Consider the following 24,625-nt stretch of genomic DNA (forward strand, 5'->3'; position numbering starts at 1 on the left):
TATGATAATGTGTTAGAATATTTTGTAACTAAATCAGGATGGCTCCTTCTCTAGTACTCTTTGCATTATACGGTTTAAGAAATTTCATTGGGGCCAAGATTGTGCCTCTGCACTCCAGCCTGAGCGACAGAGCTAGAATCTGTCTAAAAAAAAAAAAAATTTCACTGGAATTGTCCCAACAAGAGAGAAGGTAGCACTGATTGGGCGGTTCAGGGGCTTGATGAGTAGAAAAGGCAGGGATTCGGTGATATAGTTTATTCACTTAGGGGCCCATTTTGAGTACTTTTAAGAAGGGTCACTGAGATTTGATTCTTATTATAGATTGTGCTCTGTAGAGCTGTTGCTTCCTGATAAGTGATTTTTGGATATGTGAAGCTGTACTTGTAATTAGTTTTTCTGACTTGCTTGAAGGGATTTCCATTAATTGTTTTGTTAATCTTTATTATTCCTGGAGAAGAGGTCACTGGATGCCAACAAGGAATGTCCTTAGTAGACAATTAAGCCCATTAACTGTTTGCAGAAAGCATGACTTAATGCTAATTATTCTGCAGGTGTTGCCAAAATTCAGGTGTATGACATTAAATATTTCTTCTAGCTGGTTAATTAGTTATCAGGGGCTGTATTAGGCAGCTAATTCTTGTGGATTTGCCAAGACTCTGTGTTGCTTATGACTAAGAGTGACTGATAACATCTATCTTGAGAAATTAGCCAACCAAAATAACACTGCTTGTGTTTTAAAGTGTGGTGTATTAGTCTAGTTGGGCTGCCATAACAAAACACCAAACATTAGGTGGGTAAACCAATAGAAATGTATTTTCTCACAGTTCGGGAGGCTACAGGTTCAAGATCAAGGTCAACCCATCAGGGCTGGTTTCTAGGGAAGCCTCTCACTCTGCTTGTAAATGGCTCCCTTACTCTACTGTCACATGGCCTTTGCTGTGTAAATGTGTGGAGAGGGCTTCTCCTTCCGCTTCCTTTCTTCTAAGGACATCAGTCCTTTTGGATTAAGGCCCGCCCTTATAACCTCACTTAACCTTTATTACCTTCTTTGTAGACTGTGTATCCAAATACAATAACATTGAGAGTCAGAGATTCAACATCTGAATTTGGGAGGGACACAGTTATGAACTGAAGTTCATAACAGGTGGTACTCTGGGGACTCTTATTACTTTGAAAAAATATCCTAAACTGCTTCTAGAGTGACAATCTCTCATCACCTACAAGTAACCTTGAGGCTCAGGCAAGAGCCCTGATCAGGCTGCTAATTTTTCACAATTGTTTGTCAATCTTACTGCATGCTTTTCTGGTTTATATTAAAATTAATAAAACATAATTTGATCTATTTAGTCCTGTAAGTTCCTAAAATTCTAGCCTTAAATTAAAATGAATTGTTGGAAAACTTTATACCTGGGCTATATTCAGATCTTTCAAAATCTCTAGGCCTGAATTGAGTTTTAATGTTATGTTCTTGAAGGAACTTGTAAGAAATGGCCATGTAAGATTTGTGACTTTGTCTGCTTTCAGAAGATTGTTAAGGACATCTTTTACTATATTAGGTCTTCCGTGTTTTTTAAGTGAAAGATTTCTTTTAGAATTTAGAACTAGTTCAAAATTTGCTTCCTTAGAGGAACTGGAGTCCATATTTTTGACAATGAGAATTATATCATGTGACATGTCTCCTTTTGCCTGGGCTGCTAGGAAGCTCAGATTTAGTTTGGGGGCTCACTTCATATTCACTCTGCTTGCCCATATGATCTGCATAGTTGTCTTTTACATCTATTTGGTGTTGTTTAGCTCTGCATCTCTTTAGTCCCACTTTCTCATTTGTATTTTACTTTTTATTGTTTATATTCTTGTGCAAGCCATCTCACATCTTTTTTGGGAAGAGGTGGGATATAATTAAAATGAAACTTGAATGTAGATATTGTTACTCAGTTTCACCATTAAATACTGGTTGAATGGTTATCAGTCTTTGACTGGGTGCTCACCCCCAAGTAGCTTCATAGAACACTCAGAGTAAAAAGCTCACAAAGTTGGGACTGGTCTGACTCCTAATTTTCTCCTTGATTCATATCCTGTCACTATCACTCTTCCTCAAGTCTCTAAAGCCACACTGACCTCCTTGTCATTCCATGTTCCTTGAGCAGGCTAAACACATCTTGTTTCAGGGTCTGTTCTCTCTGGAATCAGCTTCCCAGATAGTGCCCTTTCTCTTTCACTTTCCAGTAAGCTGTATTCAAATGCCGTCTTCATCTGAGAGGCCCTCCCTGGCCTCCTTATAAATGAAGTAGCCTCCTTCCTCCTTGTCTGTCTTGGCTTTTGCGTAGCTGTTACCTCCCAGCTCCCCTCACTAGAACATAGGCTTCATGAGGGAGGGATTGGTTTTGGTCATTGCTGTATGTATCTCTAGGCCCTCAGAACTGTGTCTGGTAAGTAATAGATACTTAGTGAATATTTGTTGAATGAATAAGTGAATTAAATAGGGTCACTAGCAACTATTATTTGTTCTTTTCTACAGATTTTTGAGCATGCATTTCATGTGAGACAATTTAGTTAAAATTGTTTCTTAAGGCTGGGAACTGTCCTCCATGACCTCTCTAGATCCTGCATCACATTGCTGCTCATTACTTAGCTTTTACTAAGCACTCAATGTACCAGGCACTGTAAGAGTATAGAGAAAAGGTCTGCTCTCAATTCAGAAATAAATATCATCAGGAACTTTAGAAAGGAGTAGACTTTAGGGGATTTGGGCTAACAATGTTGTGATTCATAGATTATTTATTTTGTTCCTAATAATACATCAACCAACACTTCTGTCACACTTTATATTTTCAGAGCACATTCACACACTTCTCCAGTCCTAACAATATCCTGGTGAGGCAGGTATTCTTATTATCTTACCTGTTTTACAAAGGAAAAAACAGACCCAGAAAAGTTAAGTCACTTACCAAAGGTCAAGCAGCTTGAAAGTTGCAGAGCTCTGTTTGAATCTGGGTTTTTTAAAATTCCAGAACCTGTGTTCCTTTAATGCGTATGTGGATGGCTTTTGTTTGACATACTTGATGAGGTAGTAAGAGACTTTCTTAGTGTATTCCTAATGGTAGTATTCTAGATTTGGGTTTTTCTTTTTGCATCCTCTTATTCCACTTGAGTAGTGAGTCACTTTTGGTGACTGGCCTTATTTTCACAGGTGTGCTTTTTCCTTTATTGGATCTTTCTTTTGTCTTTAGGAACAATACCGACTTTTATGTATTTTGTCCTGTCTGGACTCCATTACTCTATTAAGTCCAAAGTGAAAGCAAAATTGCTCCACAGAAGGAACCAGTGATGGTGACTGGTTATTTTCCTTTCAAAACATTTGATCAGCTACACTGAAATACAGAAGCTAGTATGAAAATGGGAAGCAGACAAATTCAGTTTTAGATCTCCCATTATTTACCCTGGGTTTTAATGCTTGTTTATGGGACTCACTTGGAGCTCATGGTTGTGAATCAACTAGAACTTAATAACATATTTGTTCCTACTAGATGTTGTTAACAGTAGCTTAACATGTGTACCGTGGTCCTTTTAGCCCTTTAGGTAAATAAATTCCTTCCTGGGGATTAATTAGTCATGGTTAAGATGTAATTCATCATGCAAAATACCAGAGCTGTCTTAGTGAAAAATTCTTAATGATCCAGAAATGTCTTTGTGTCCAGCTTAACTGGAATCTTGTTTATTCTTTTATGTTCCTCCATGAACTTGACAATAGTTTATAAGTCATAATCGTTTTGAGAATAGGAATGGAAAAAAAATCTAGAGTGATTCAATAACTTGAATAAATCTTGGGTTGGTAACTTTATACCATTGGTCCTTTGATCATGTCTTTTATTTAGCTCATGCTTTTAAATCTTGCCCAGATTCAAGACTGTTATTACTAAAAAAGCTGCTTGGTGCTCTCTTTCCATCCCTAGCTGTCTGCTGTTCTCTTTACCTATGAACTGTGGCTTGATGAGAGTACGTGTCTTGCAGCTCAGGAGTTGAAGGCAGGAAAGATAGAATTTTGTAACATGTATAGTAGAAGGAGCATGGATTTTGGAGTCAAATATACTTAGCTTTAATTTCAACTCTGATATTAACTATGTGCATGTGTATAAGTTACTTTACCTCTCTGACCCTCTGATTCCTAATCTGTAAAAAGGTGGTGATAATATTTTATTATACTAGACTGCTTTGAGGATTGTCTTAGACTAGGTATGCAAAATAACCACTGTATTGCCTGGTGTATTATAGACACTCAGTAGTTTGTATCCTGTGCCTCACTTTCACCTTCCTTTCCAAACAGGTAAGACACAGGGATGTCCTAAATTTGTAATACATGTAAATTTCTGCATTTAGTTTTAAAATTTCACAAGTGGAGGATGAATGAGGGTTGACTTGTCAACACTTACTGTCAAAGGGATCTTGGATAATTTTTGGACTATATTTTTTAAAACTACAATGTAGTTTTAGGCTATTTGAAATTAGAAATATAGTGTTCATGTTGTGGGATATAAAACCTGTTTCCATTTGGAATTATGTTGTGTTCACTTCTCAGCACATCTGAGAGGCAGGTTAGTGAAGCCATTAAGAGCCATATGGCCCAGGTTTGAGGTCAGACTCTGCTCCTTAAAGACTGTGCCTTAAATAAAAAACTCAATCTTTTTATCTCTACAAAGAGGGATAAGTATGGTACTGATATGGTTTGGCTGTGTCCCCATCGACATCTCATCTTGAATTTTAACTCCTACAATTCCCACGTGTCGTGGGAGCAACTCAGTAGGGGTTGATGGAATTGAGGGGGTCTCTCCTTGCTGCACTGTTCTTGTGATAGTGAATGAGTTTCACGAGATCTGATGGCTTTAAAAAGGGGAGTCCCTGTAGTAGCATAATTTATAATCCTTTGGGTATATACCCAGTAGTGACACATGCACACGTATGTTTATTGCGGCACTATTCACAATAGCAAAGACTTGGAATCAACCCAAATGTCCATCAGTGACAGACTGGATTAAGAAAATGTGGCACATATACACCATGGAATACTATGCAGCCATAAAAAAGGATGAGTTTGCGTCCTTTGTAGAGACATGGATGCAGCTGGAAACCATCATTCTTAGCAAATTATCACAAGAAGAGAAAACCAAACACCGCATGTTCTCACTCATAGGTGGGAACTGAACAATGAGCTCACTTGGACCCGGGAAGGGGAACGTCACACAATGGGGCCTATCATGGGGAGGGGGGAGGGGGGAGGGATTGCATTGGGGAGTTATACCTGATATAAATGATGAATTGATGGGTGCTGACGAGTTGATGGGTGCAGCACACCAACATGGCACATGTATACATATGTAACCTGCACGTTATGCACATGTACCCTAGAACTTAAAGTATAATAAAAAATAAAAATAAATAAAAAAAAAAAAAAAAGGGGAGTCCCTGCACAAGCCCTATTCTCTTGTCTGCTGTCATGTGAGATGTGCCTTTCACTTCCACCTTTCACCATGAGGCCTCCCCAGCCATGTGGAATTATAAGTCCAGTAAACTTCTTTCTTTTGTAAATTGCCCAGTCTCGGGTGTGTTTTTATCAGCAACATGAAAACAGAGTAATACAGGTACCTACCTCATAAGGATGTTTTTGCAATAAATTAATATGTGTAAACCACTTAGATTAATGCCTGGCATATAGTAAGTTCTATGTGAGTGTTACCTGTTTCCGAGGGGACTTCAGATGAAAGCAAAAAGGATGGTGGGCTGTTGGAAGTCATGGTATGGAAGAAACAGTTGAAGAAATTGGAGGTGTGTAACCCAAGAAAGAACTATCGAAAGTCCTTTACCATTTAAAGGGAAATTTTATGGAAGAAGGAATAGACATTTTTTGTGTTACAGAAAAAGATGGGACTAGGATCAAGGAGTAGAAATGATAAAGAGGCTGATTTTATTTGATTTTAATGGAAGGCTTTATAATAAGTAAAGCTGTTCAAAATTGCAGTGAATTGCTTTGTGAACTGGCAGAGCTCTGCATTGCACAGAGGCTTAGAAGGCTGAAGAGAGGTTCATGACCTGGCTGGTGGAGTGAGCTCAATGACAAGTGTTCTTTTCTGCACTGCTGTCTGTTCAGGTTAAGGGACTAGTGATAATCCTACACTGAAATGTGCTGGGATTTGCTAGCGTGCATGAGAACTTTCTCCCTAGAATTAGTCAGCTCTTTCATGCTTTTCTTTTTTTTTCTTTTTGAGATGGAGTCTCACTCTGTTGCCCAGGCTGAAGTGCAATGGTGCGATCTCGGCTCACTGCAACCTCCGCCTCCTGGGTTCAAGTGATTATCCTGCCTCAGCCTCCAGAGTAACTGGGACAACAGGCATTGCGCCTGGCTGATTTTTCATATTTTTAGTAGAGACAGAGTTTCACCATATTGGCCAGGCTGATCTCGAATTCCTGACCTTGTGATCCGCCCTCCTTGGCCTCCCAAATTGCTGGGGTTACAGGTGTGAACCACCGCGCCTGGCCTCTCATGCTTTTATGGTCTATCATTTATTCATTTTTATTGAATATTTATCTCAGACAAATATTTATTGTCTGAGACATTGTATTTCTGCTCTCATATTGCAGAAAAGAAAACAGAGCTTGGAAATAAATATTCACTGCCTGCTGTTGCTTGGCACCATGCATTCAATCCTTGAAGGAACCCAATGACTTAGATTTTATTATTGTTGGGAGATTATTCTCCTCAGGTCTCTTATGTTTCTGAAGTTCTTGTGAGCCAAGCACTGATTGCCCTTTGTTTTAGGTTATTTTGCCAAGGATGTTTGTTTAGCAAACAGCGTTGGAAGATAGAGATGGTCTCTCACTCCAGAGCAAGGGGCAGGTGTGTTTCCAGTCCAGTCTCTGAGCTTAGATTTGGTTTTTGGAGCTCGGAGTTCTTCTCCAGGAGCTGCCTATGTGGGCAGGCTTCTCTTTGGGCCCATCTGCCTAACCCTGGTGGGACTCGGAGGCGAGGGGAACTGATGTGAACATGCTGCACTTACGCTGCTTGCTGTGCTATGAGTGTGATCAAGTCTTCTGGATTTGAGGAGCTCCAGGAGTTTTATGTCTTCTGCCAGCACCTGTGAAACTGTGGCTAACCTCTTAGCTTGCAAGTAGGATAAAATCTCAACCTTCACCATTCTTGACATTAAGGAGGAATAAAGTGAGAACCAGAGAGTTTAAACCTAATGCCCAGAGTTAAGTGATCTAGTATTTTGGGGGTGGTGGGATTTTAACTTTGTCTTCAGAGGGTGTACTTTTTATTATATTGTGGAAAAATGCTACTGCCTTTGCTGCTGCTATTACTACTGTTATTACTAGAACAATAATAGCTAACAACAACCACCAACATTTGTTGAGTGCTAATGACATACCAGGTCTTGTTTGATCTCATTTAATTCTCACTAACAACCCTATGTGGAAGGTATCTTAGTATTTTTACTTTATAGATGAGCAAAATGAGATGCTATTACTAAGGTCATGAGTAGTCAGTATGGTGGAGCCACGATTCTAACCCAGGCAGCTTTACTCTGCCTGAAGAGACACCACTCTGTAGCTGTTAGGAGTGCAATCCGAAAGCAGACCAACCTGGGTTTAAAATCCCCATACTATTCCTAACCTTCGTTGTGTGAGGTGGTGTAAATTAATGTAACCTCTTTAAATCTCAGCTGTTTCATCTGTAAAAAGAGGAGAGGGAATAATAATAGGACCTACTCCAAAGGCCTGTTATGAGGATTAAACATACATTCTATAAAATGTGCAACACAGCTGGCTCCTGGCAGCTAGTAAGCCTCTCTAAATATTAGCGGCTATTATTATTTTTATTATCCTTGCTGCCTTTTCTCTAATTAAAAAAAAAAGCTTTAATAGTTTTGCACTCTGAGTTCTATAATGTAAATATTTTTCACTACAGACAAAATATTATTCATCCCAGTTTACATCAAGAGGATACATTTCAAATACGGGGCAAAGCTGGCACAGGGTATTTCTTACATAAATATTTTCTTGAAAAAGGAAAATAGGAGGCAACCCCCCCCAGTAGACCCAATTTACTCTCTAATCTTCGTTTTAGTAATCCTTTCTATTCCCTAAATAACTCCTAATGATCTAGTAATGTGTTCACAGTGACAGCTGATGCTGGAGAAGGTGTCCTCTCTGGGCCTGACATTTTCCTTAATGGTAATTCTAACTAGTTAAGGTAAACAATGTGAAATGTTATAGTTTTTCCACAAATGGTAGTGGAGCGGAAATCATGAAAAGCCTTGTAAAGATGGCAAACTGATCTGGTGTAGCTTTGACAATTCTGTGACTGCTGTTACAAGGGGAAATAATAGAGTTAAACATCTAGGAACCCTTACCTTTGGGACAGTTGATAAATTGAAGGCATTTTCTGATTGTGCTTTCCTTTAGATTAACAGCCTGGAAGTTTCAGTTTTAAAGAGCAAAGTTGTGTATCATTAAAACAAGAAGAAGACATGATACATGCTAAGCTGCTCTGTACCCAAATATTGCAAGTAATCTTGGTAGCTCTATCTTTGAAGCCTAGTTTCACTTACATTCTCCTCTCTGATTTGCTTTAATAGTCAAACACTTGGGTGGTATTCTCTACCTGCAAGAAACCTTGGAAGTAGTCAGGTTTAGGGTCACCAGTTTACCAGTTTACAAATGAGGAAACAGGATCTCTCATGTAAAGGCTTTAAATCAAGTCTTGCGGTTCCTAGTAGTGTTCCTTTCCGGAGCATCCCACACTGTCCTTAGTGGCTTTTGCACTTAGCTTCTTTGCCTTCATTCCTGCCATCCCCCTACCCGTATTCATGATACAGCTGATCTTTTGGCATCCCTAACACCTAACAAAAAGAATTATAAAATTCTTTTTGGAGGTTAGATTGAAGTCAAAGACTGGCCTGAATTTCCCTATAAATTGAAAAAGGAGTTTTATATATTGTGTGGCTCATGAATTAAGATCCTTTGCTCTAAATGACAATTTAGAGCAGACTATTGTACAGTATTTTGCTTGCAAATATCTAGAAGTGGATATGTGATTAATTTGCTGACAGACCATCTCTGAAAGCAGTTCTAATGATGGACTTATAATTGATGGTATCCATCATTGAGAACCTAAAATATCCCCCTCCCTAAATTAAAAAAGATAAATGAAATAAACTAGGCTGAATGTATAAGCTGACAAATCTGAGGGAATTTAATGAAACTCTAAATTACCACAGCCAACAGATAAGAGGAAAAGGTTCCTTTGTTACTGATTATAATACTAAATTAAAAAAAATTATCCGAGAAAGATAGTAGAGGAAACAAAGATCTGTGGTCCATGTATCAAACGAAGTTATTGAAATATTTTTAATAAGTATATCTATCTCATTCCCTGGTTATTGTTGATTCATATCAATCTTGTTAGTGCTGTTTGAGGACTAGTAAGTGCAGGAACTGTCCTGTAGGATACCTTAGATGACTGCTGTTGTAAGAGATTTTAGAATTAATATGACCTTATTTCCAGACTGCTGGGGGCTCCGTACCAAATTCAGGTCATTCAAATGAGCTTTTTGGAAGGTGGTTCCTCAGTGTATAAGTAATTGTATCTGTTACTGTGCTTTCAGCTATGTATGAAAAAGACCAGCTGAAAGTGACTTAAACAATGGATATTTATTATCTCCCCTAACAAGAAGTCCTGAGGTAAGGCTGCTGCAGGGCTACTTTGGTGGCCAAGGACATAGTGATAGCTTGGCATTCCTCCTGGTTTTTCCTTCTACGGTTACTCAGACACATGGCTGAAGTGTCTGAGTATCTTATCTTTGTACAGTGATGCCTAGGGTTGGGAAAGGGACCTTTTCTTGTTATTATTCTTGCAGAAAATTGTTCCTAGTACTTCCTTAGGTCTGTCTCATTGACCAGACTTGTCACTGATAAGGAGAATGGAACAGTTCACTCAAATCAAGAGTTACCCAGTCTCTTGAACCGTTGATGCCTGCCTGCTAGCTGATTAAAATCAGTTCTAATGCCAGTGACAGAGGAGAAGGGCCCCTTGGATAGGCAACAACAAATCCACTTAGATGGGCTATTGGAATTTACTGTGAAGGAAGTTTTGTGTTTTGTGTTTGTAACTTATTTTATTTCCTAGTTAGTAAGATGAATGTGCTTCACCTTTCTTTTGCATTTTACTTTCAAGTTTTACTCAGCTTGATATACTCTTTGCCTTCACCAGGACTCTGTCTACTAGTGACGATGTCGAAGACAGGGAAAATGAGAAGGGTCGCCTTGAAGAAGCCTATGAGAAATGTGACCGTGACCTGGATGAATTGATTGTGCAGCACTACACAGAATTGACGACAGCCATTCGCACATACCAGAGCATCACAGAGCGCATCACTAACTCCCGAAATAAAATAAAGCAGGTATTCCTCCCTTTTTGTCTGGTGATGGCAGCACTTCCTGTCAGTATAGGCGATGCAGCTTGGAGAGGAGCCATGGTAGTGGCTAATGGTCCTTAATAAGTGATTCAAAATGCTGCTTTTCAGGAGTTCTGCAGGTATCTGGAAAGGCTGGCTGGGAAAGACCACAGAAGGCATCCTCGGCTGATTTCTCCCCTCCCCTGTGTCTTATCCTTGGTTCTGCCATTATTTCTCACTGCAGTGTGGAATGAGACAAGCAAGATGGTCTCTATTTGCTTGTGTCTTAACGGTTCATCCCTAACAAACTAGTAGGCGTACTGGCCCTTGTATTTTCCATTCTCATTCTAGCAGTTATTCCTGTACTTCACACATCTAAACAACAAAACATAATATTTGGACCGTTGAGTCAGTGCCTATTCTGAATCTTAGTGGCCAACCTATTTACACTCACATGAATTGGAGGGCAGCCAGCTGAATGCCCTTTTATCGGAATCTAAACCACAGAAGAGAGTATGTCTCCTACATTGAAGTTGGTTGTGATTTGCCTGCATTTATTGTGCCTTCTTGGTATTTTTTGTGAAGTGAAGAAAATTTAACCTACAGATTATTTAAACATAAAATGAAATGTTTATGAAAATAATTTTTTTTTTTTTAGAGATGGAGCCTTGCTGTGTTGCCCAGGCTAGAGTGCAGTAGTGCCTCACTGAAGCCTTGAACTCCTGGGCTCAAGCAATCCTCCTGCCTCAGTCTCCCAAAGTGCTGGGATTATAGGTGTGACCCACCATGCCTGGCAAAAAAACAAAATTCTTGAATATCATGCTTTAGTTGTGACTAATGTGTATTAATTTTTTTTTTTTTTTTTTTAAGTGTTTGAGACGGAGTCTCTCTCTGTCGCTCAGGCTGGAGTGAGTGCAGTGGCGTGATCTCGGCTCACTGCAAGCTCTGCCTCCCGGGTTCACACCATTCTCCTGCCTCAGCCTCCCGAGCAGCAGCTGGGACTGCAGGCGCCCGCCACCGCGCCTGGCTAATTTTTTTTTGTATTTTTAGTAGAGACGGGGTTTCACCGTGTTAGCCAGGATGGTCTCGATCCCCTGACCTCGTGATCCTCCCGCCTGGGCCTCCTAAAGTGCTGGGATTACAGGCATGAGCCACCGCACCCTGCCATTAATTTTTATTTTGTAGTTTTCTTTTCATGTTTTGGAACAATTTTTCTTTTATTTGTTATTTTTCTCCCTTTTTCTCCTCCTTCCTTTCTTCCTTCCCCCACGTTCTTTCTCGCCTTCTCTCTCTTCTCCTATCCCATCTTGCTCCCCTCCCCCACTTTCTTCCTTTTGCATTAGGTCCTAGAGAAAAATCTTGGTTCTTGGGTACTATGCCTTTTGTACCTAAAGGATAAAATGGTTTTGTAAGGAGTATTTTCACAATTGGGCAAAGGATGAACTGATCAAATAAGGATTATGTAGTATAACATTGTAGTTATGTGGTTTTTAACTGTGTATTTTGAGATCACTCCTTTAATACCGCTCAGTACTACCCTGTGATAAATAACAATACTTGCCACCACTTACTGAACACTGAGTCTTTGCAAGGGATGATTATGTCCAATCATCTCAATGAATTTAGCATTTGAACTCTAATCTCCCTGATTCTAAAGCCTTTGATGCTGATTTTCAGGCATTTTTAAAGCAGCAGAAACTTTTTTTTTTTGGGGGGTGATATTTTACAGAATACCAGCATATCAATCATTAGAGAGGCAATGCCCTCCTCTTATTTGGTTTTGGGGTGAGAGGTCTAAAGCATCCTGCTTGGTTCTCCCCACTACTGTGGGACTGAGGGATGCATAGACCGTGATTTAAAATTCACTGCCCTATGCTATGAGATTGGTTAGGGGACTGTCTGGCCTGTATCTGCCCAGTAACAGCTATGCATATGGCATCTTCATGTTTTGTTTTGTGTCCATTAGATCTTATATTATGATTTTGTAAGCAGATATATAAATTATGCTTCTACAAATACTGATGATATATGACTTTCAATGTCTAAGAGTCTAGTTCCAGAATCAGTATGCTCTTAACCTTTTTGGAAGCCACATGTTGACTTCTCTACATTTTAAAATTAACTGGGCATTTTTTTTTTGAGACGGAGTTTCATTCTTGTTGCCTAGACTGAAGTGCAATTGTGTGATCTCAGCTCACCTCTACCTCCACCTCCCAGGTTTAAGTGATTCTCTTGCCTCAGCCTCCCGAGTAGCTGGGATTACAGGCATGCGTCACCACGCCTGGCTATAACTGGGCATTTTTGAAAGGGATACTATAAATGTTTGCCTTTACAAGTGCTGAGTTCATCTTATGGATTTATCTGTGAAACTTGATAAAGTTATAGATCACTTGCTCTAGATTTAAAGTAAACTATAGTCCATTTTGACCCAATATACTAAGCTCAGGGGGGGTCAGTGAATGTATAGAGCTGCTGACCTTCTGGCTTTGCCTCGGGTAATCACAGCAAAGGTGAAGGACCTCATGGTATTTGTGTTTTCTGATTAGTCTGGTTGACTGAAAAGACATTGTCCTAATCTCACGGGAAGCACCAGCAGTGATTTCTGCTTTGCTTCCCATCACTCTGAGTCAATAGCATCTTTGCTGTAAACAAGCAGTGTTCTCCTGATATTGAAAAAGAGCCTCGTCTTGATCATTTCACATTTGTTTTAGTAGCCACATTTCTGACTGTCCTCATTTTCAGTATGCTAGAGTTTTGAGCAAAAGAAAATAACAAAACTTTATTATATCTGATAGTTGTCAAGAAAGTAAATGTCATACTATTCTGGGTTATGAATTAGCTTCAGTATTGGGAAGAGAAATAAAGGGTCAAAGCTCTTTTCAAAAGAGCCTTTAATAATTGATTAATGGGAAAATAAAAGTGTTGGGGGAAAACGAAAATGAATTTGTTTTTGACAATTTTGTACCATGACAGTCCATTTCTTATCACCAAGGAAACACTGATGTTTTCTCACTAATCTTTTCCTGTCATTTTTGGCTTTTAATTGCACTTTGGATTATATATGAAATATAGGTATGTATTTTTTAAAAGTGAAAACATGGATGATTCAGTAACGATTGGGCTACATTATCTCAAAGCCAAGCAAGATGCTGAGAATGTGTAGATCTGAGTTGAAATTTTCTTTGTGTTCTCTGCCAAAAGAATAAGGATTCATGCAGCAAATATCTGTTGAGTGCCCGCTACGTTGCTGGTTCTGTTTTAGGTGCTAGGGCTGCACAAATGGGAAACACTAGTTCCTGTCCTCATGGAGCTTATGTGCAAATGAGAGGATAGAAAACGAACAAATAGATAATGTTGAACAACATTTATGTAGTCTCTATGTATTGAGTGTCTACTTTGTGTTGAGGATTGTTCTGGATTTTCAGGTATAGAAGTGAAGAAAACAGAAATGTTTCTTTTTTTATTTTTTATTATACTTTAAGTTCTAGGGTACATGTGCACAACGTGCAGGTTTGTTACATATGTATACATGTGCCATATTGGTGTGCTACACCCATTAACTTGTCATTTATATTAGGTATATCTCCTAATGCTATCCCTCCCTCCTCCCCACTCCCCACAATAGGCCCTGGTGTGTGATGTTCCCTTTCTTGTATCCAAGTGATCTCATTGTTCAATTCCCACCTATGAGTGAGAACATGCGGTGTTTGGTTTTCTGTTCTTGAGATAGTTTGCTTCCACCTGCATCCATGCCCCTACAAAGGACACGAACTCATCCTTTTTTATGACTGTATAGTATTCCATGGTGTATATGTGCCACATTTTCTTAATCCAGTCTCACTGATGGACATTTGGGTTGATTCCAAGTCTTTGCTATCGTGAATAGTGCCGCAGTAAACATACGTGTGCATGTGTCTTTATAGCAGCATGATTTGTAATCCTTTGGGTATATCCCCAGTAATGGGATGGCTGGGTCAAATGGTATCTCTAGTTCTAGATCCCTGAGGAACCGCCACACTGTTTTCCACAATGGTTGAAGTAGTTTACAGCCCCACCAGCAGTGTTAAAAGTGTTCCCATGTCTCCACATCCTCTCTAGCACCTGTTGTTTCCTGACTTTTTAATGATTGCCATTCTAACTGGGAAAACACAAATATTTCTGTTCTTGTGGAGCTTACATTCTACTCGGGGGAGACAGACTATAGACTATAAGTGAATATATGAGTAAAGTGTGGTATAGCAGATGGTGGGAAGTGCTACATACACCCCCACCCCCCCAAGGAGGGGAGACTAGGGAGTTGCTGTTTTAGCTGGGTTGGCCAGACAGGACTTCACTGAGGTACTATATGAGCCAACATCTGAAGGAGGTTAGGGAGAGTGTCAGGAAGAGCATTCCAGGAAGAAAGGAAGCAGGTGCCCAGATCCTAAGGCAGGGGCATGATGGAGGTTGGGAGCAGCAGCAAGGTGGTTGGTGAGGTTGAAGCAAAATGAGGCATGGGGAGAGTGGCAGGAGAGAGATGAGAGAGCTAGGGCATGTGGTATGGTGGGTGGGTGGATGGAAGTCACGTAGGGTCTTGTAGGTCACTGGAAAGACATTGATTTTAACTATTGGTATTGATTGTAAGGCTTTGAGCACAGGAATAACATGGTGTGGCTAACATTTTAAAAGGCCCACTCTAGCTGCTGTGTTGGGAATAGATTTCAGTGGGGACCAAGGCAAATGAAGATGTTCATATTTGTCCGTTGCCACCTTTTAAAGCTTGAGACCACAGAACTGTTTATGCTTCCCATTTGAGACAGAGTCTGCCTCCATCACCCGGGCTGGTGTGCAGTAGCACCATCATGAGTCACCGTAGCCTCGATCTCCCAGACTCAGGTGATCCTCTTGCCTCAGCCTTCTGAGTAGTTGGGACCATAGGTGCGTTCCACCATGCCTGGCTAATATTTGATTTTTTTGCAGGGACTGGGTCTCTGTATGTTGCCCAGGATGGTCTCATACTCCATCAAGTGATCCTTCTGCCTTGGTCTCCTAAAGTGCTGGGATTAGAGGTGTGAGCCACTGTGCGTGGCCTACACGTCTCATTTTTTGACATTACTTTCATATATTGATTTATATTATATTGGTAGATTCTATGTTTTTGAGGATAAAAATGAGCTGACAGATGGATTTAACTTTCTTCCCTGATGGTCCAAGCTTTTTTTAAAAAAAATTTAATCATTGATTTATTTTAGAGATAGGATTTCACTCTGTTGTCCAGGCTGGAGTGTAGTGGTACCATCATAGCTCACTGCAGCCTCAAACTCCTGAGCTCAGGGAATCCTCCTGCCTCAGCCTCTTGAGTAGCTGGGATTACAGGCACTCACTACCATGCCTAGCTAATTTTAAAATTGTTTTTGTAGAGTCGAGATCTCAACAGAAGGCTCATAGGCTCAGCCTTGATACCATGTACAATTGATCAGGTCAAGTAATATGGACGATAAGCAAAATAATTGGGCAGTTCTATTACTTTTGAATGCATTGTAAACTTTCTCAAAATGAGATGTTATTGCATTGGTAAACCTCCAAATTCCATAGGTCTTGCCAGTTCTCTCATAATAATGACCGACCAGCTTATTGTAGCAGCAGCACCAAAATAGATGGATATGAGTTGAGACTAATTGGGGATTTGGGCCAAATGAATTGGTGTGTTTCTCTATGGTGTACTTAGGTGAATGAGATGACCCTCAGATTTCTTTAAAGTTACAGAGTAGTCTAATGCTTATCATTGGAGCAGGGTAGGTTGAAGGGAGATACCTGGCTTTGTTGTGATGTGCACACAAGCACTTAACATTTCATCCCAATTTTGACCACCTTGTTGGTACTAGATCAAGTTTTGAATCTCATTTTTCTTGCCTATAATGAGAAATAACTGTACACGATTATTCAAGTGAAGTTGTTAGGGCTTAATCATTGAGTAATGAAACATTTATTATTTAATATATGCCTAAAATAATTCTGGCTTTTAAATGAGATTATACCTTGAAAGGTAGAATTAGAACGAGGAATAGCCTTAATATTAAAAATGTCCTAGTAGAACAACAAGGCTTGGTAGGAAGTTATTTACAGCCCAAATATAAGATGGAAAATTCTAGCCACTTGTATGAGAAAGGGAGAAGGCCTTTGGTTTCTAGAAATGGACATGCTAAACAGTGGGTAATAATGAGATATAATTTTAAATGTGTGCAGCACTCTAGAGCACATTAATGCAGTCGCAGGAACCATGAGGTGATCTTTCCATTAAGTTCAGGTGTGTGTGTATTTGTGTACCGTATTTAGGCTCTGCAGCTCAAAGGAAGGTATTGGAAAGCGTTGAGGGGAGCCTCTTAGAATTTCAGACCTTAGAATGGCAACTGAAAAAACCTGGGGAAAGAAAGCACAGGCAATACAAGTTTGAAGGTAATTTAAAAATGATCTATAGTTCTAAAAGGCTTTTAAACAGAACAATGAATGGTATTTCCAAGGTTTGTTCTTTCTAGGTGCTTTCTATAAGACTCCATGGAAAAAATTGGGTTGGTCTCTTATGGCAGGAGAAAACCTATGATAGTGCTTATATGTAGATTTACTTTTGCCAACAAAATTCCACAAAAACAAAGAAGACATCTCAATATTTTATACTTTTAAAATTAAGAATGATGTCCACACATTAATTTTCATTTACTATCCTTGCCTCATAGAGAATTTTTCGGGATATTTCTAGTCTATAGTTTCAATGAGCTGTTTGCACGTTGTTGTATTTTATTACAGATCATATGCATACGCAGAGGCATTCCCTCACTTCTTTATCTTTTCATTGATCCAAATTCAGTACTTTTCTTTCTTTTTTTTTTTTTTTTTGGAAACAGAGTCTCGCTCTGTTGCCCAAGCTGGAGTGCAATGGTGCGATCTTGGCTCACTGCAACCTCCGCCTCCCGGGTTCAAATGATTCTCCTGCCTCACCTTCCAAAGTAGCTGGGATTATAGGCACCCACCACCACACCTAGCTAATATTTATATTTTTTAGTAGAGGTGCGGTTTTACCATGTTGGCCAGGCTGGTCTTGAACTCCTGACCTCAGGTAATCTGCCCAACTTGGCCTCCCAAAGTTCTGGGGTTACAGGGAAGAGCCATCACGCCCAGCCAAATTCAGTACTTTTCTGAGTTTATGACTTAAAAGTTATGACCTTCCGCAGGCCTGTGTGTATCAGCCCCTCTCCCTATATATATCTCTCTCATCTTCCTCTCACAAATGCTAAGGCAGTTTTATTCAAAGCCCCACTTTGTTTTTCTCACCTCTATCTTTTCCAAGAGAGGGCTGCAAAAATCTCAACTTCTCTGCCGTCTGTATCATCTCACATTTCTATTCACAATAGCCTCTTGAGCCCTGTTTTCCTTCTTTTCTCTTTTTCTAATAGTCTCTAGTTAGGGTGACTTGTAGTTTTTGTGAAATTCTAGCTATTGCTGAACAGGTGATTATGAGCAACTGTGAAGTTACTAAAACTCTGAGAAAACAAAGGAAATTTGTCTCTGACTTGATGTCGTGGTTTGAACAACCTGACTTTTCATGCATTTGTTTAAGGAAGAAACGGAGTAACATAATTTTTCAATCTTAATTATACTTATACGTTAAATAGAATGAAATGAAAATACTGTCATCACATTTATAAAAGTAAAACAGAGTTTTGAGAAATAAATGATTCATTGTTATTTGATACTTTTCTAACATTTGAATGTTATTATTCATTGATGGGTATAGCCCTGTTTCTTCCCATTAAAAAAAAAATTATTTTTTAATTTAAAAAAATTGACAAAAATTACGTATGTTTGTAATAGACAGCATGATGTTTTGAAATACATATACATTGTGGAATGGCTAAACCAAGCTAATTAACATACATATCACCTCACATGCTTGTCAGGTATTTGTGGTGAGAATACTTAGAATCTACCTTTTCTTCAATTTTCAAGCATACAATACATTGTTATTAACTGCAGTCACCGTGTTGTACAATGGGTTTCTTGAACTTACTTCTCTTGTCTAACTGAAGTATTGTGTCATTTGACCAACATCTTCTCAACCCGTCCTCTCACTCCGAGCCCCTGGTAACTACTGCTCTACTTTCTGCTTCTATGAGTTTGACTATTTTAGATTCTACATGTAAGGGAGATGATACAATATTCATCTGTCTGTGTCTGGCTGATTTCACTTCACATAATGTCCTCCAGGTTCATCCGTGTTGTTGCAAATGACAAGAGTTCCTTTTGTTTTTGAGACAGGGTCACACTCTGTTGTCCAGGCTGGAGTAAATGGCGTGGTCTTGGGGCTCACTATAGCCTTGACTTACTGAGCTCAGGCGATCCTCCCGCCTCAGTCCCTCTGCTATCTGGGACCACAGGTGCATGCCACTATGCCCAGCTAATTTTTTGTGGAGATGGGTTTTCACCGGGTTGCCCAGGCTGGTTTCAAACCCCTGGGCTCAAGTGATCTACCCACTTCAGGCTCCCAAAGTGGTGGGATTCGGGCAGGTGTGAGCCACCATGCCCGAACAGATTTCCTTCTTTTTAAATGCTGAATGGCATTCCATTGTGCTTATACCATATTTTCTTTTTTCATTCATCTGTTGATGGATACTTAGGCTGCAGTGATCACGGGAGTGCAGATATCTCTTTGACATATTGACTTCAATTCCTTTTGATATAGACCCTATAGTGAGATTGTTGGATCATATGGTAGTTCTCTTTTTTCATTTTTTGAGGAAACTCCATACTATTTTCCACAGTGGCTGTATTTTCCATCTTTATTGAGGTATAGTTTACGTACAGTAAAATGCCATATTTTCAGCATGCAGTGCAATGAGTTTTGGCAAACGTATATATCACTGAATGTGTTACCATCACCCCAGGGTTCTCTCCTGCCTCTTTGCAGTCGGTTCTCTCTCACATCCTGCTCCAAGCAACTACTGATTGGAATTCTGGCACTATGGATTAGTTTTGCCTGTTCTGGAACTTTGTATGTTATGCCCTCTTTTGTGTCTAGCTTCTTTTGGTTGGCATAATGTTTTTGTGATTCTTCATTATTTCTTCCTTTTTGTGGCTGGCTGACCCTATCCCCCAACTTCTAAAATAACATTTTTTTACGACTGTGACTTTCTAATCATAAAGCAGAAACCTCAGGGCAATTTAGTATTAAAAGTTCCTGTAGTTTTCTTGGTCTGTAGCTTTGTTACCTCGGTTTAGAGAATCTTGGCGTGGTCATTTTCTACACAGCCTGATGCCAGTTGTTTACCCCCGACAAATTCTGCTTCACTTTTCTTTCCATGTAGTAAGCAAAAGTGAGGAGTGAGCTGATTACATTGTACATATCCTAGTGTGAAATGACACAGTTGTCTTTTTCCAATCATATAGGAGTTTGCCAAGCTTTACTGACACCCTGTAAGTTTGTCCCCCACTCTCGATCAAGAGCCTAGTTGGGTGTTGTATGACATAAAATTTATTTTTAACTGTTTCCATGGTAACCATTACACATAGAGGAAAAAGCTGAGAACTATATTAGCAAGGTGATATGAGCAGGATATCAGAAATCAAGATTCTAACAGATTTGAAGTAAGATTTAAAATGGAATGATTTAATAGCTGGAGTCCTTAACCTAGAGACTAAGAACTCCAGTAGAATCTAGGAATGGCTTTTAGAGAGATGCTTTTTTTTTTGAGACACAGTCTTGCTCTGTCACCCAGGCTGGAGTGCAGTGGTGCAATCTCAACTCACTGCAAGCTCTGCCTCCCAGGTTCATGCCATTCTCCCGCGTCAGCCTCCGGAGTAGCTGGGACTACAGGCGCCCGCCTCCACGCCCAGCTAATTTTATTTTTGTATTTTTAGTACAGAGGGGGTTTCACCTTGTTAGCCAGGATGGTCTCTATCTCCTGACCTCGTGATCTGCCCGCCTTGGCCTCCCAAAGCCCTGGGATTACAGGTGTGAGCCGCCGGCCGGAGAGATATGTTTAAAAGTCAAATAAAGCCACAAATGATGATAAAAGACTGGACTCTCCTACCTCATCCTACCCTAGTCCCAGTTCCAACATCTCAGAGGCGCCAACTTTTACTCTTTTAGTTTTTCTTTTTTAGGTATTTCTGTTTCTAATAGTATGCTTGTGCTGTGTGTGTTTTTTTTAAATGTTATGTATTAACTTCCAATTACTGAAGATGAGGCCTTAGCTCGCTTCCCAATCTCTCCCCATCCTGCCACATCCTCTTCCTTCATCCTCTCTATATAGTTGTATTCTAGTTTTGGTTAAATAGATGATCAGTGCTTGCCTTCCTATAACTACACTAATATGTACATCTAAGCCATACAGCATACTGTGATTATGTTTTTTCTTGTGTGCTCGTGTTGTTGTTTTCCTGGACTTACTGATTGGATAGTCCTGTTACCTTTCTTCTGTATTATGTTTCCTGGATCCCTTGTTTCTTCTCTTCTGTTTTCGCTTGTAGTGGTGGAACACATTCTTCAGTAGTTTGCTGAGATATGGTGCATACAAAGTTGAGTTTTTGAGAGCTTGCAAGCCTGAAAATGTCTTTATTCTTTCCTCATACTTGATTGATAGTTCTTCTGGGAAATAATTCTTTCTTAAAATTTTGAAGGTTTATCGTTCCTTTGTCTTGTAGCTTTTAATGTTGCTGCTGAGAGAAATCTGATGTCATTCTGATTCACAAGGCTTTGTATAGGTCCTGGTTTTTCCTTTTTTTCTTTGACAGCTTTTGTGATTGTCTCTCTATCCCTTGTGTTCTTACATGTCAGAATAATGTGTCCTGACTTGGGCCTTTTTGCCTTCCATTTTCTTGAGCACTTGGTGTGCCTTTTCAATCTGAAAACTTAGGTTTTGGCATGTTCTGGCATTTTTTTTTCTTTCTTCTTTTTTTATTACAAAAAAAAAAAAAAAAGAGCTGGAGTCTTGCTTTGTTGCCTAGGCTGGATGCAGTGGAACGATCATGGCTCTCTGCAGTCTCAACTTCCTGGGCTCCAGTGATCTCCTAACTCAGCCTCCTGAATAGCTGGGACTACAGGCCTGTGCCACCATATCCGGCTGATTTTTTAATTTATTGTAGAGACAGAGTCTCCCTGTGTTGCCGGAGTTGGTCTTGAACTCGTGAGCTCCAGCAGCCCTCCACCTTAGCCTCCCAAAGTGCTGGGATTATAGTGAGACACTGCCCTGGGCAGGAAGTTTTTTAAAAAAATTATTTAATTATTTTTTAACTTTTTTTCTCCACTCCATTTTTTTCACTTTTCCTTACTTGGAATTAAGAGAGGTTACAAGGTCTTCTTATTCAAGACTTTTTTTTTTTTTTTAACATGGGAGAGTTTCATAGAAGCATGATTTAGGTGTTGTCATGAAGTTGTAGGAAGGGATTAGGTGCTTTCTCAAGAAACCTTTTAATCTTAGTATTTTGTCCTCATATTTTCCATACTTGTTGGATGAATGCTGAAATTTAGTTTTGTAATCACCAGAGGCATAGTGTCAGTGAATATTTTCATCACCACATCAAATCTTGTAGAAGAACAATACAGATTTTCAGTTATCAAAAGTATGGTAGACTCTCTGCGCTGATGGACATGTCCCATGTATTGATGAGGGTTTGGATTATACAGGTGGGCGCATTTGCCGAAACTTACCATGTGGTACACTTGAGATGCATTCATGGATAAATTTTACCTCAAACAAAAACCAGAAACAAAACTGCAAAGAAATATTTAAACTCAAATTTAAATAACATACATGTGAAGACTATCAAAAATATATGAAAGTAGTTCTGTGAATTTTGAAAGATCATGGTTTTTAAAATTTTTCCAGATTGCTGGAAAATGGCTGTCATTCCATTCTGTCATGGCTGTCATTTCCATTTTCCAAAAATGGAAAATTTTCAATTAGGGGAGCAAATAAAAACTTACTCCTATCACGTGCATCACAACTACCTCCTCCATTCCTCTCCTCTCCCTTTTATTTTGTCATGTTTTGTGTATGCTAGTTGCTATACCGTGCAGATCTACAGGTGGTGGAGGTTGTCTTATTTAGTATCTAATAATCAGAATGCAAGGCAAAAAAGCCTTGGTACGTCCGTTTATTTTGAGATTATCTCTGGATGTGCCTACTCTCTTTTGGAAGCTGGGGTTATTTTTATTTTAGTCAGTTAAGTTGAGCACCCAGTTTCTTGGTTTTAAACTTCAGCTGGAGTTCTAGAGCTAGAAGCATGGACCAAGTGACCTATCAGCTGGATAGAAGATTTGCAGGGATTGGGGAAGGTATAATAGCATGGACTCTCACACTGATCACTCCCCTTTTAGGTATATTAATATTTATGAGGTACTTCATGTTTTCAGAGTGCTTTCTCTTTAGTAATTTTTTCTAGATTACTCAAAGGTAATCTAGAAAAGGTAGGTTGGGAGTAGTTTTTCTCATTTCATGGGAGAGAAATTAGAGAGAGGTGGAGATGTGCCCAAGTGAGTCTATGTCAGAACCAGGATTAGAATTTTGGAGGCAGACCAAGGAGAGTAAGTGGCAGTGGGAATTAGGAATTGCTACATACAGTAGTACCAGTGAAGACTACTAACCAGATTATAGGTTTAGACTGGCAAGACTTTGGACTGACCCAAGACTGAATCTGTTTTATTGTAGGTAAAAGAGAACCTGCTTTCATGCAAGATGCTGCTGCACTGCAAACGGGATGAGCTTCGGAAACTATGGATTGAAGGAATTGAGCATAAGCATGTCCTGAACTTGCTGGATGAAATTGAGAATATCAAGCAAGTGCCTCAAAAGCTGGAACAGTGCATGGCCAGCAAGCACTATCTCAGTGCCACTGACATGCTGGTAAGAGAACAGCCTGTGCTAAGGGTCATTTTTGTTAAGACGTGAAAGTACTCTCTTTTGTTCTCTCTAAATCCTGTAATGCGTGTAGCCCATTACAAACTGCCCTCTTGGGATGCATGAGCCCTTGCAGGTGAAGCCTGGCTGGTTCTCTTTCTAATCCCAGTGTTTGAAATGGTAGGTGATTATTATTTATGTATTATCTGCCTTTGTAACAATGGGAAGAAATGTAATAGTAAGAAACCAGTACTTAAATCAGGTTAGAATGGTAATGAGAGGTGTTTTTTAGCTTCAGAGGAAAATAGTTAATGAATCCAATTTTAAAGAATGAAATCTACATGATACAGAACTTCTGAAGATTTATAGACTAGTGTTCCACACATTTTTTTGAAGAAATTTTTACATTAGGGCTTTGTTCTTTTCCTTGAAACTGATAAGAAATAAAATTTTGGGAGACTAATGCTGGAAGCAACTTTATTGAGCAAGAGTACTCCACAATCTAGCCTTTAGCTTCTATCTTAGTCCTTTGTGTATGCTCCTTTTTGAATTGCTGAAAGTTCCCAGAAGGATGCAGTTAGTGGTTCATGTGGCTGAGTGTCAAGAAGATGAATAAAAAATAGAAATACAGAGTTTGTTCCCTAATAATCCTAACTTTCCCAGGGCCTGTGGCTCTTAGAGAGGGCTGCTCTTTCCCCCTTCCCTTCTACCCACCCAGTCCCGCTTCCATCTCATTCAGAGTTGGTGAAGGAAGCGCTCTATAGGAGCTCTCAGCAGCAGATGGGCTGTATTTGAATTGTTGTTTTTTTCTTCCTCACAGTAGGTGAAAGCTCTTTACCGTTGTTTCACCAAATTAGATTGGCTTTAACACTGGAAAAAACACTGAGGAGAATTGGTAGGGACACAGATTAAATGCTCTAAGTGGTTCTGATTCATTCAGACTTCCAAGAAGAATTTTGCTAAAAGTCCTTCTTAAGAAGCTTTTTAAGGAAATTTGGTAACCAAGGAGTGAGAAGTGCCATGATATTCTATGAGATATTAAAACCTGGTTATGTGATAAGACTGAATGGTCAGTTTCCACAGTGGAAGGAGATTAATAATGGTTGGCCCTTGGCTGGCAGTTTGAGGCTGCAGTGAGTCATGATCGTGCCACTGTACTGCAGCCTGGGCGATAGAGCAAGACTCTGTCTCAAAAAGAATCCCAAAAAAACAACAAAAAAAGATTGACTCTTGGCAGTGACAAAAGAATTGGTTATTTTCAGCATCTTATTCAAAGTGGCTTCTTCTTTAGTAATAGTGACTATA

The 24,625-nt window shown here is 39.5% G+C and overlaps 1 protein-coding gene across 5 annotated transcripts in view; it reads left to right on the plus strand.

Annotated features, from left to right (window-relative positions):
• EXOC4 (exocyst complex component 4) overlaps positions 1-24,625 on the plus strand; it is an 821,075-nt gene that overhangs the window by 12,528 nt on the left and 783,922 nt on the right. For all 5 annotated transcript variants that reach the window (XM_023207825.2, XM_023207827.2, XM_026454384.1 and 2 more), the window contains exons 2-3: positions 10,265-10,454; positions 23,132-23,326. In XM_023207825.2, coding sequence (XP_023063593.1) covers positions 10,265-10,454; positions 23,132-23,326 — 385 coding nt within the window. The remainder of the gene's footprint in view (positions 1-10,264; positions 10,455-23,131; positions 23,327-24,625) is intronic.

Source organism: Piliocolobus tephrosceles, chromosome 8, assembly GCF_002776525.5.
Source record: "Piliocolobus tephrosceles isolate RC106 chromosome 8, ASM277652v3, whole genome shotgun sequence".
NCBI lineage: Eukaryota > Metazoa > Chordata > Mammalia > Primates > Cercopithecidae > Piliocolobus > Piliocolobus tephrosceles.